The sequence below is a fragment of the Sipha flava genome, unplaced genomic scaffold, assembly GCF_003268045.1.
Source record: "Sipha flava isolate LNK unplaced genomic scaffold, YSA_version1 252_pilon_pilon, whole genome shotgun sequence".
Classification (NCBI taxonomy): domain Eukaryota; kingdom Metazoa; phylum Arthropoda; class Insecta; order Hemiptera; family Aphididae; genus Sipha; species Sipha flava.
Genome location: NW_020272904.1, coordinates 1,200,638 through 1,213,935, shown reverse-complemented (window position 1 = coordinate 1,213,935; position 13,298 = coordinate 1,200,638). Strand labels below are relative to the sequence as shown.

Here is a 13,298-nt window from a genome sequence, read left to right as displayed (position 1 = left end):
ACGCTCGGGGTTAAATCCCCGTCTTACATATCCTAGTTCCGCCCCTGGTGCCAATAGTATCCGAACGTCGTCCAAACGTTTCTCCCCTTTGGCCACCACAATTGTAAAACCTTTCAATTTGCCCTTGTGCTCCGTTGTCGATCGTCCCGTCCCCGTCCCTGAAGGCCAGCCACGATGAGTTCGCTTACCGCCGCACTACGGTCGGACTGCCCGTCCTCAACTACACCGTATGCACGGCCCGGAACATGAAGACGCTGCACGCGGCGCTCTCCGAGAAAATGCTGTGGGACGGTCTGAAGGCCTCCGACACCGAAATCATAAACTCGCTGCTCACTGAGCCCGTCTGGCAGCTGGCCCCGTCCAGAAGGGAACTGCTCAACGAATCTACAATGGTCAACTACACCGAGGACATCATCGCTTTGGGTTTCATAAAACAAGGTAATCCGGGGGGTGCAATACTGGTGCGCGATCAATGCGAACGACAGTGTAACTGTGTTGTTTTATACCGGTGCCCGTCAAAGGCGTACATGTGCTGATGATTCGGCGTGAAAAATATTAATCGGGTTCGAGTTTAACCGGATATCAAAAAAAAACTTAATCCCGGCTTTCCGGAACGAAAAAATCTTCATATCACTAGCCAAATGTTATAAAAAAAATATATGCTTTCGTAAAAACACGTGATTAATTCAATCTAAGATCGCACACGGAACGGGTTAACTATTGTTTTTATTTTATTGGACACTATCTAACCATAATAATGTCGGCGATTCACGATTCCGCATATACTTTTTCAGTAACACGATTCCACACCAAATTAATTAACATATTATAATATATTTTGGTTTTTCTCCAAATACTAGCTTATCTGAATAGTCTGTAGTAGTGGTTCCCAAACTGTGCACCGCGGTGCCCTAGGGGCACCGTGAACACTTTATAAGAGCACAGTGGTCTACGATTCATAACAAATAGTTTTAAATGTTTAGATTTTTTTTCCTTATTGTTTTCGTAAAAACTTTGTAGAAAATAATGAAATATTTTCTATTGTTTATTCAGATATTCTCATTTTAATCTTATAATATTTTTATGTAATAATCATAATAATGATAACAATAATTTTATTTATTTAATTTTTAGGTTTAAAAATTCATTAATTTATAATTAAGTTAAATTTTAATAAAATTAAAAAAATTAGTTATCAAAGAGTATTTTTTTTTGTCTTTTTATGTAATTCACAGCAGAGCACCGTAGCTAAATTGAGTTCAAAAAAAGACACGGCGGAAAAAAAAAGTTTGGGTACCGCTGGTCTATAGTGTATACATATATATTTTATCTGAAGTCATCAATTACCTGTTCGATACCCGTTCATACTTAATATTGCAATCGCATTATTATTATTATTATTATTATTATTATTATTGTGATAATAATGATATCCATGAAATTACATCTCTTCTCAACACAATAGTGAAAATCGAAAAACCATTTAAAAAAAGACGTGGCCCACCGCAATGCCATAATTGCCAAGACTATGGACATACAAAGAACTATTGCAACCATGAAGCTCGATGTGTCAAATGTGGTGAAAACCATCTGACAATCGAGTGTACTAAGGACCGAAATAGTCCAGCCAAATGCGCTCTATGCGCTAAAGACCACACCGCAAACTTCAAAGGATGCCCAGTATTCGAGTCAATATTTAAAAAATCTGCTCAAAAGTTTCAACCAGTCAAAAATCCTGACCCTCGCTCTCAACAGTCTCAACCCAGAACCAAAACCAAATCATATGCAGAAGCCACCAACAACCAAAACAAAATCACAGAACAAATATCAAATACCTTTTCAAAACTCATATCCAATTTAAGCTCTTTAATTAATCTATTAATTTCCCTCCTTACATCAGTCCTAAACACACTAATAGCTAAAGACATTATCTCTCCATAATACTATTGCACACCGTCTCATAATACCTTTATAATCTTATCTTTTCTCAGACCTATCCTCATTAATTTTATCTAAAATTTTAATTGAAATTATGTAACATCCAACCAAGTCTATCATTATTAACGACTACATTTTGTCAATTTAGAATATATATATATTATTATTATTATTACTATTATCTCACTCTAAAATTAGTTATCCATTATTTTCATTCCAAAAAATCATTATTATTTTCTTTTAACCGTATCATTATTATATAAATAATACCTTGTAATAACATGTAATATGTTGACACATTGTAAGTTTAAATAAATAAAAAAAAAAAAAAATTATTGTGATTTTTAATTTACAACTTGTTTTAATTATTTATTTTAACTAAGTTGACTATTTTTACATTATTTTATTTTTTATTTCAACAATAGAGTGTATATATATAAACCAAACTACAATATTATTTACGGCAGATTTGAAATAAATTTTTAATAATTTGTTTTATTTATTACATAAAATTTAGAAATATATATATTTAATATTTTATATTACTACTATAATTATTTTTCCTCAAAACTGGCAACGTTACAACAATTTTTATGCGAAATCGTGTTAAATTTGGGTTCAGTAAAAAAAAATTTTTATATTATGAAATGTATGGAATCGGATAGGTAAAAATGAATATTATGCGGAATCGTGTGCCGCCTAATAATGTCACTATTTTGTCGATTGTAGATTGTAATTGTTTTATGGTTTTAGTTTCTATTGTAAATGCCTTGTTATTACATAACATATCATAACATTCGATTGTTAAGTAACGTTTGTCTATCTGTAGTGAACAGGGCATTAATACAGAAAACTCAGTTTAGCCATAATTTAAAACGTGGTGATCAAGTTAGTAACGGGCAAACAATAATTGATCACTTTTTTTTTTTATTTATATATATTTTTGGTAGTGAAAGGATTTATGAAAAATGTTCCGACTTGGTTAGGAAAAATTTTATATTCATAATACTTATATAGTTCGATGTTCTTGTCGTGTGCCCAGGTCACGTGTTGCTCAACGAATTTTGGCAGGCAGAAATGGGTGATTTTTCGTTGGATCAAAAAAGGTTTCCGACAATGAAAGAGACGATCAACATCATCCACCGAAGAGGATTCCGCATAGTGGTTACCATACAGCCGTTCATCAGCACCGAGTCGAGCAATTTCGCCAACGCCGTAAGAGAAGGCATCCTCGTAAGCATCGCGGCGGACCGCAAATACTGAAATAATTTAATAACGAATATTGCGCACCATCACTTGCCTCATCGGTTTCTCTCAGGTCAGACAATTCGGGAGCGAACACAACGTGCCGGCGCTGACCAGATACAAGACCGTGCAAAGCGCCGGAATGTTAGATATCACCAACAAAAACTGCGGCCCTTGGTTACAACGGCAGCTGAAAGATCTAGTGCAAAAGTATCAATTTGACGCTTTCTATTTAGACATGGGTAGGCACGAGAAACTATCAAATCCAGTGCCTGAGATATAATTATTATTTTTTTATATTTAATGCCCATAATTTAAACGATATTCATATTATAATAGCAACTTACAGCGATGTACTAGTGGAGACCCCCGATGCATGATAGGCAAGTGAGGCCTTATTAGGTACACATTTAAAGAAAAAGTATAAAATATTAAGGTAATAAATTCAAACGAAAAAATAAATAAATCACTAATTTTTCATTATTTATTTCGACCAAAAAAAAAATTAGTTTTAGTAAACGCGAGCTTCTATTTTTGTCAATTACAATTCCCCATTGGATCGAGGACCCTAAACCATGGGGGCTCCGGTGCGTTGCACCGGTTTCACTTGATGGCAACGCGTCGAATGATTTATTCGCTCTTTCGTATTTTCTCAGGCTCGGCTTACGATCTGCCCCGTCACTATATGTTTGCCGAGAACTTAACCAACCCGGACTACTATAAATCGCTCTTCACCCAGACCGTGTCGGATAGCGTGAACGTGTTCGGCGTTTCTTCGGCAATCAGCCGGCCGCCGGCTCCGATTTTCGTGTCGTTACTTTCGTTGGCCTCGACGTGGGATTCACTTCAAGTGATCATACCGACCATGCTTACGTACGGCATAGTCGGTTATCCGTTCTTGCTTCCGGGCCCTGTAGGCGGAGACTTTCAGGTCGGAAACGTTTCCTTGCACGCTTTGATTCCACCGGGTAACTATTGTAGTTAGGCCGTTGTTTACGTTCTTTGCACGTTCGTAATTTTTTTTCCGTTCAGACAACCCGTCGTCGGAACTCTTGGAATCCCAGTCGCTGAAAGAGTGCCGGCAACGCGGTCAACATTATAACGAAAGTCGGGAACTGGTCATGCGATGGATGCAACTGGCCACGTTCCTGCCGGTGATCAGGTACGCAAGACTGCCGAGTGATTGTGACCCGCAAGTGCTACAGTTGACGAAGAACCTGACGTCGCTCAGACAGCAAATAGTAAGCGCATTTCGGCGACTAAGTTAATATAATTTCGGACAACTTTTATCTGGGACGCGTGACCGACTTGCAACGCCGTTTTGTTTCGCATGTTAGCTGCAACAGCGAATCGGTTGTTCGAAATCCGATCAAAAGAGACCGTTTCTGTCCGGTTATCGGATCGCGTTTATAGCTGGTTTTTATGCGGTAATTTTTTTGAGTACTTGTGCGTCGTTCCTGCAAACCAACTTTGTAACACGTCTCTCGTAAACGTTCGCATAATACACGGAAACCTATTCGTTTTGTACGCACTTCGTTTGTGCGCCCAGCCGAATAAGAAATGAATATCGGCCCGAGGCGGCAAAATTTGAAACGAACATAATACGATCATGCGAAAAGTTTCCCGGCAGGAGTCACGTCTTAGTTATAAAAGTCTTGCCACTTTTGTTGATAACGACCAATAATCTACGGTTTCACCGGAACCTCGTGACTGCGATCCCTACACACTTCTAATGGACACAACCAAAAGTACATTGTACGCGTGCACGTAGCACTTCCAAACTTTTTGATTACCGCGCGTGCGCGCCCGTTACCCTATCAGCCGATATCGTCGTTGCAGTGTAGTTATTGCGGTACTATCGTACGCATTGCCTATTACATTTCATTCAATTTCGAACTTTCGGAATAAATAATATCCCAGTGCTTACTGCACGCCAACGATGACAATTTCGTCTGAATGCACTCGTCCGCACAACATGTAATTTTATAACAACATTTTTTTTTCTACTGATTCATTTTTCACGATAATAATCATAACTTTTGATATTTTGACTGCGAACAAACTATTAGTGATCGTTGCCCCGGGGATCGCTCTGTATCCTTATATTGCCATCACTTGAATGTTCTGCAACCAATCACTATCAACTGTTTTTTTAATGATATACATTCGGACGTACAGATAAACCCGTTGCTGAAGAGATACGTGCAAGAAGCATTGGAAACCGCCGTGCCGCTAATACGGCCGCTGTGGATGTTGGACCCTTCAGACACGACGTGTTACATCGTGAAAGACGAATTTTCAGTGGGCGAAGAAGTCATCGTGGCTCCCATACTGCGTCCTGGGGCTACGGAACGTGAGGTTTATCTGCCCGCCGGGGTGTGGAAGGATGGCATCGAAGGCAGCCTGAGAAAAGGGTCCCGTTGGATACACAACTACAAAATCCCACTGGATAAAATCGCGTACTTCGTGAAAATGCCGAACAACACTAGATTTTAATTACAGGCACACGTCGTTATAAATATATTGTGTATAGTGCATGTCGATGTGTTCAATTTGAATACGCGCCAAGAACACTGTGTGCAGCGCATAATATTGATATTATAATCGGTCGACTGACATCACTTATATATTCGCAGTACAGTGACTGCGTAAGAATAATTACGCTTTCGAGTATTTATCATAATGTTGTGTGAGATTAATTAATTATATAAAAATTATGAAATCTTAAACTTTAATAAAGCCAAAATGTCGACTGTCTATGTAAACTACTTAAAAAATAGACTTAAAGTAAATTAACTACATTGCGATAATTTACAACCGTTTTTTAACGAACGGCAGCGTTCTTGATAATTCCACGTAGTATCGCGATATTTATTAATGACGTATATATATATTGGTTGGGTGGTAGAAAACAAGAAAGGCGTGTATCCTGTAAAATAAAAAAAGGTTATTTTAATAATTGAAAAAAAATTATTTAATTAATGAGAAAAATATTCCTGAAAAAAAACTATTTTTCAACGTTAAAATAATTTAAACAGAAACACCGTTTTAACTGCGCATGCGGAATAGTTAAACATCGAACACTGGTAATTGTATAGGAATAAATTGGTATTACCGTAAATAATTAAATAAAATGGGTTATATATTATGTTATTACGTCGTCTTATATCATATAGTGAATAAATTACGAAGTATTGTGAAAGGATTAAAACTATATACTTTTATTATTCAATCATATATTAGTACATTTACGAGTTGTGCAAATAATACGTTTTTTTTTATTTATAAATGTTCTCAATAATAATTAAAATCGTTTACTCGAGTGATAAGAACTCAGAAACAAATTTTGAGTTTTTGTGCCAACGTTAAACTGAAACGAGACGTTATACATTTATTTATTTTGGTCGTAATTCATTAAAATAAAAAAAAATGGATAGGTAAAACTTTTAAAATAAAAACGAAGTTTGACACTCTGTACAGGAAAATTCGAATTCTTTTTCAATTTGTCATTAAGATAAAACGTTTTAAATCAACTTTTTCATATTTAATTAAAAACAATCTACATTATGATTAATTAGTTACAAATATTATCAATTTGTTTGTGAATTTTACTATATTCTTATATTTATAATAAATTACTTTTTGTGGAGCAAATAGTTTTTCCGAAATATTTGAAATGTGTACACTATAAGGATGGTGCATAATTGTTGCGTCTGAGCACGTATAATATTTGTGTAGAAATATTTGATAGAATTAATTAATAAAATTATTCTTTTGGCGTTGATAATTTTTTAGAGTAATAATTTATTCCAAATGGGACAGTTAACGAAAATCTCAAAGTTTTTATAAAGTTTAATTAATATTGTATTTTTGTCTCTTTCAGTTATCAGCGTTCTTCCGTTTTAAATAAAAACTTTTCTGACTATTTGTTTAATACACACCCTGTGCATAAATTAACAGTTTCGGATCATTTTAAAATGATATAATGCGGTCCGTAAATAGAGAACGTAGGTATACTATATTACTGTATTTATGGTATCCGCAGAACGGCATACAACTCAATTATTTTCACATTTCGTGTTATTATATAGCAATAATTCACTCGGCAATAAAAATTTGCTCGCGTTCAAGCATAAAAATCATCCGACAAACATGCGTGTACGTGCTACGATTTCGTCATTCCAGTCGTTCGCATTCGTTCGGCCAACTTTTTAAATTAACTAAACTAAATAAAATTAAGTCAATACAAAAACTTTTGAATTTATGGAGTAGGTAAATGTAAAGGAATGATAAATATGACTTATTAATTTTAAAGTTAATTTATTTTTTTTAATTAGTATCTTGATAAAAAATGATTGATAAAAATGTCCTTTCACTTTTTAAGGAATAAAAAACCATTCTGTTATACGTCCAACTTATAATGATGTGATCTATAGCAACTGTATACGTATTCATTTTTACTTCTACTTAAAATTTCATCAAATATTCCAATCATGATATTAATGTTCAAATTAAATTTCTTTAATTGGGTGGAACTAAGTACAATACATTGGTAATTTAAGTTAAGGTCAGGGTAGTTATCAAGTTCAACGGTTTGTGAAAATATGAAAATTGTAAAAATAATTTTAATTTTTAACTAGTGCTCACTTTTGAATTTTATCCGTTCAATAGATACGTACATAGCTTACGATCTCGATTTATGCGTCTCGCTTTTTTTACCGTCGTTGGACAATTTTTTTTAGAAATACAAAATAGTAAAAGACGTAAAAAAACAATAATGCAAAAAAAAAAAAATTATGAACGAATGCTAGCATTCATTGTATATGAACTCGAATCGTTAAACCTATTTCATGTTTACACAGCTGTTATTCGGTAGAAAGAGCAATAAACAATAACTACGGTTACGAAAACTGCTGCAGTAACACCAAAATGATGGAACACGAAACAATCGTCAAAGTGCTCAGTTTTATCGTATTGTGTTTCGTCGTTTCTTTAATCGTCTTACCGCGCCTGGTATGTAATATGCTTAGGGTTATATGTAATAAGAGTAGGAAATATTTCACATGACTTCACTTCAAAATATTTAAATATACAATTTTTTTTAAAAAAAAAAATATTGTGTTTTTTCTATATATTTCTTTAAGTCATCACGAGTATATTGATAGTAATAGTATATTAATAAAAATTAATATATCAACACGATGTACCTATAGGTTTTAATAAATAACTATAATGATACAATTTATTATATAAATTTAAAATTAGTATTTTATTTGAATTCAAATAATCAAATAGTAATACTAAATGAAGATTATAGATCATAATAGTGCAACTGGTTAAAAAATACACCTAATAAATAATTACAAAATATGCTATAAACACGAATTAAGAAACATATGTAGTTAATAAGTTCTGAAGTTTTTTTTTATATGTTTATGCAAATTATTGTATAATTTATATGATGTACTATGTAAAGGACATTTATACATCATTTTCCATTTGAGTAGAATTTTTATGTATTTATTATTGTATTTCTAAATCGAAATATGAAGCATTTCAAAAAAATTAATCTTATGATGTTTTAGAACCCTTATTAGTTGAAATTTAACGTAGAAAAAACCAGCGTTGTCGAAGACACGAGATATTTTTTAAACACATCTACTAACTAAAGGCTTATTTTATTATGGAGTTGAACGAGACAGATTTTTTCCGGCAGCAAAGATCTAAAAGTCCAAGAAAACGATGGAGAAGTACTTGATGATGTAAGATAATAATATAATATATTATGTAACATGCCTACTTTGCAAGAAGGAAAGTAATATTTTTTAAACCATTTGGTTTTATATTGTTTTTCAGGTGAGCAACGCGACGAAACGCCGCCTGCGATTTTACTTGCACGCTAAATCTTTTCGAGTCTATACACTGCAACAACAAGCAAATAAATCGGAACTCACCGCAGGGTGGTGCCGTAACATTCGGCACATTATATTGTTGAGCTAGAAATGTAAACAATAACGATTATTGGCGGAAAAATAAAAACGATGAGCACTGTGCGGTGCATAAAACGCATTGTATGATGTTTTGTAATGTTGTATTAACTTGTCGTCCGTTTATGAGAAGCGCAAAGGACTTTTTCACTTTCTCAAAATATAGTATCGTTACCAAAAGCGCCGGGTGCAAGAGAGCTGCAGATGGTCCTAGTGCGTTTTTTTTATTTCAACGGCTTTAGTTCACTGTAGATTTATATAGTTTAGAGTTTTATTATTTATTTTTCACAATTTAAATTACGATTGTCTTATCGTATAAAACGATAAAAAAGACAATTTTTATTTTATTTATTTATATACAATAAACATAGTTTTATTTCACAACTATGCCACTAGGGTTTTATTGTTTGTGTCGAGAAACTAACCTACAAAACGCCATTAAAAAATCATTAGAACATACGGAACAAAAAGTCGAACAACGAATTATTAAAAAAATACACATCTAATCGTAAAGAAGTATTTGAACGAATCGAAAGTAACAGTTTGACTGTCATCGGTTTGAATTTAAAAAACTGATCCATCGATTATATGAAATTATGTATATTTTCATACATATATGGGCTAAAACTACTCTAGCGTTTTAAGATAGTTTCAAGAAAAAAGTAAAATTCATCAACGCCCGGACGCCAGTAAAACGTTATTTAAAAGAGTAAGTCCCGTGACATTTTCGCGTCCACACGGGTGTTCATAACTTATTATTTCGTTCGCGTGACAATAAATAACAATAATGATATTAACGTACTGTACGATGTACATAGTTAACATATTTTCCAGCGCATTCGGTACTACGGTGGCACGCGCACGAAAACGGACACGCATCATTCGGTCATCGCGGTTCAACGCAATAATAATTAACGTTAACCGAATCCCACGTGGCCTCGTACGAATACGAGTTATTGTATTCACATGTGTTACACATCTGACGGATGAATTTAATTTTTACTTTTCAACCGTTCGCGCGCAATTCACTCAGTGTAATTAAACGCGTATTGCTTATATTACATATATTACTTATATTACTTGTATACATTACGTTATGATGTACTGTTTCGAGTGAATATCAAACGCACGAGGCAATGGGGTGCAAATGCGCTCACGGCGTACCTCGTACGCGTGTGCATATCGACTTAAAACGCGTTTCAGCTCGTCTCTGTGATCGCGCGGGCCCTACATATTCGAAATAATTTTCCGAATACCCGCCACCGTACACGCGTATATATATATTACCCTGTTTAGTGGGTGGCGTTAGACCTCGTAACGCGTTTCCTTCGCAGCACCAGCATACGTATAAACCACATTGTAGCGTCGTTCGATGTATGAGAGATACCTGCTGTGGTAAAACGCGTTATAACGCCGTACGTCATAATATATATTAGGGATGGGCAACTCAAAGTTATTAAAGAGCCAAGTTTTAGAAAATTAAAATCCAGCAGGCCAGACCATAGGAAAATAAAAAAGGTCATTCAAAATATGAATTTTAATTAGTATTTATATACACCGAAATAATAAATTAAAACGACAGAACGACACGAATAATACGAAAAAACTGATGTACTTAAATAGTTTGGTGCAAACAGCTATGGTTACATACTTATGACATTTATCAATATTCAATATCAGATAACAATTATTATATCGATAAGATAGAGTATAGATGATAAACTTTAAAATCGTATGATGTAATTTGAAAATATAGCACGGGCCAGATAAAAAAGGCTCACGGGTCTGTTACGGCCAGTTGTCCACCGCTGATATAGGTATATGTACACATTTGTTCGATGTTTTACACCGCATCGCGCTAAACCGTGCAAATGTGTAATCGCAATAACGATACACCAGTAATAACCGTAAAAAAAAATTTAAAAAAAACCAACATTAATGTACACACGACTAATTTATATAGTGCAGTTTGAACGTGTTTGATGATACATGATATGCATATCATATAACCGTCCTCGTTCTCGAAAATGTGTTAATACCAAACCGACTGAAATTTCATTTTATCGTTTAAGCCCGTTTTTATACTATTTACATATTATAATCGTAATTTATAATGTACAGTTATTGTGTAAAAAGCAATATGACACAATACCAATAACAATAAATACCGTCATGAACGTACATCGCAGATGTGTACTTGCGTAGCTGACAGTATAATACGCGAAAACACGTATATATATTATATTTTTTTTTAACGCGATGGCGGAGAGAAAAATTGACAAACAAAAACGTGAAAAATAAAATGTATTCTACTCATTTTTGTATAATTAGGTATAATTACATATATTCATGTGGCACCACGACGATATAGGGTACGTACTGTTTAGTGTTTACCTATAGGTAAACAAAATATTTTCTATATTATATAAATTCTATAGAATATATTCTACATCATATTGATGGAACGTGAACAAATTAACAGGTTTTCGCATAATAATGTTGCACGTGGGTGAGGTAACCGAAGGGCAGTGTGAACATTATTATATAATATTATGTTTTTATCGTTCCCGTAAGAATTTCACTGTAAAACGAATAAATAACATGAAGTTTTCTTATTGTTATCGTACAAATTTTTTACGTATTGATTTTCCCCCGCTAAAATATACGGGTGGGGGGAAATACTTGAATAGGCATTATACGCGTTGTACCTATACCGCCGACATCGATAGTCCCATCCAACACTATCCTCAATACTTGACTGCCACCGTCGAGTAAAAGTATTGGACGGGTGGTTTAAAATGTTTGCAAAAAAAAAAAAAAACAAAAAAAGCAGATGATAAAATAAGTAATAACTAATGAAACACCTGTCTCGCCACGTCGGGCCACGAGGGTGTTTTATTTTATAACAAGCCAGGGGTGTGATCCTCGAGGATATTTAAAATGAACTTATCATCAATCAACGACTTACGGTTGAAAATAAAACGCAACAGAAACTATTGATTCGGTTATGGAATAAAACCACATAGTTCAAACGTGTCAAATATTAACGCGAATAATGAATCGAATATTAAACTATATAATCATTTGATTGATCAAAAAAGCTGAGTTCAATACGGGTTTTTTATAAAAGAAAAAAATACACCAACCGTAAAATCAACTTTAAAATAAACAGTTGCAATAACAAACGAAATATATTTCAATCGATTCGAAAACTTAACAGCGACGAAAAAAGTCTGACCATTTTTAAAATTAATTAAAATATTTATCGATTTTTTTACGATATAAATTAGTTTTCGATTTTTTGAAAAAACAAAACTCTTCACCAGTGTGTAGTTCGTTAAGAAGTATAGCGTTACATATTGGTTCATCTAAGAACAAACTAAGGTCTAAGGTTAGGTCAGTGGTAGGGCCATTGGTAGGGCTATGGCCCTACCTGGCCCGTCCCTGGCGCCACCAATGCCCTCATCCATATACATACACACATATGAACATAAATCTCGAGAGTTAAAATCCAAATCTCTGTCATACCATAAACAATTATTTTCTTTTTACTTTACCCTTTTATAGTAAAATAACCTAAATAATAAAATATTTTCTTTTAATCATTATTAAATAATATTTTCTCTTAATTATTCATCAAATAACTAGTGTTGTGCTTTAGATAAATTTATCTAGATATGTTATCTAAATAAAAACTTCATATCGTTATCTTATCTAGGTAAAAAATAAAATTGACTTCTAATTTTCATCCACATAAAAATCATAGCCATCTAGATAAATTTATCTAGATAATTCACAAAATTTGTACCTAGTCATTAGTAATAACTAATCTACAATTTTATCTTTCAATATAAAATAAATAACTAAATAAGAAATTTCATTTGTATATTTACTTGCAAAAATTGGTTCTAAAATAGTTTTACATAGCATTTATTATTAATTATGAACAATGACAATTTATTACTTATATAAACATATATTACCTACATAATATGCATGGGAGGTGAGAATTATTTATAATTTTATAGTATGGCCCATACGGGGAAGTTTCATGCCCGTATTATTATTGTTCTGTAGTATTACAAACGCCGAAAGAGCATTTACAAGAATATTAGAACCAAAGATAAC

The 13,298-nt window shown here is 33.6% G+C and overlaps 1 protein-coding gene across 3 annotated transcripts in view; it reads left to right on the top strand.

The window, feature by feature from the left end:
• Nucleotides 1-9,252, top strand: part of LOC112684557 (myogenesis-regulating glycosidase) — a 96,196-nt gene extending 86,944 nt beyond the window's left edge. For 2 of the 3 annotated variants that reach the window (XM_025556130.1, XM_025556131.1), the window contains 6 exons: nucleotides 165-438; nucleotides 2,981-3,171; nucleotides 3,257-3,425; nucleotides 3,840-4,151; nucleotides 4,216-4,424; nucleotides 5,362-5,982. In XM_025556130.1, the coding sequence (XP_025411915.1) occupies nucleotides 165-438; nucleotides 2,981-3,171; nucleotides 3,257-3,425; nucleotides 3,840-4,151; nucleotides 4,216-4,424; nucleotides 5,362-5,679 (1,473 nt within the window). In that variant the 3' untranslated portion in view covers nucleotides 5,680-5,982. Of the gene's footprint in view, nucleotides 1-164; nucleotides 439-2,980; nucleotides 3,172-3,256; nucleotides 3,426-3,839; nucleotides 4,152-4,215; nucleotides 4,425-5,361; nucleotides 8,197-8,768; nucleotides 8,946-9,039 lie in introns of those variants that run through there. The other variant, XR_003148717.1, reaches the window with a different exon arrangement.
• The last annotated feature ends 4,046 nt before the right edge of the window (nucleotides 9,253-13,298 follow it).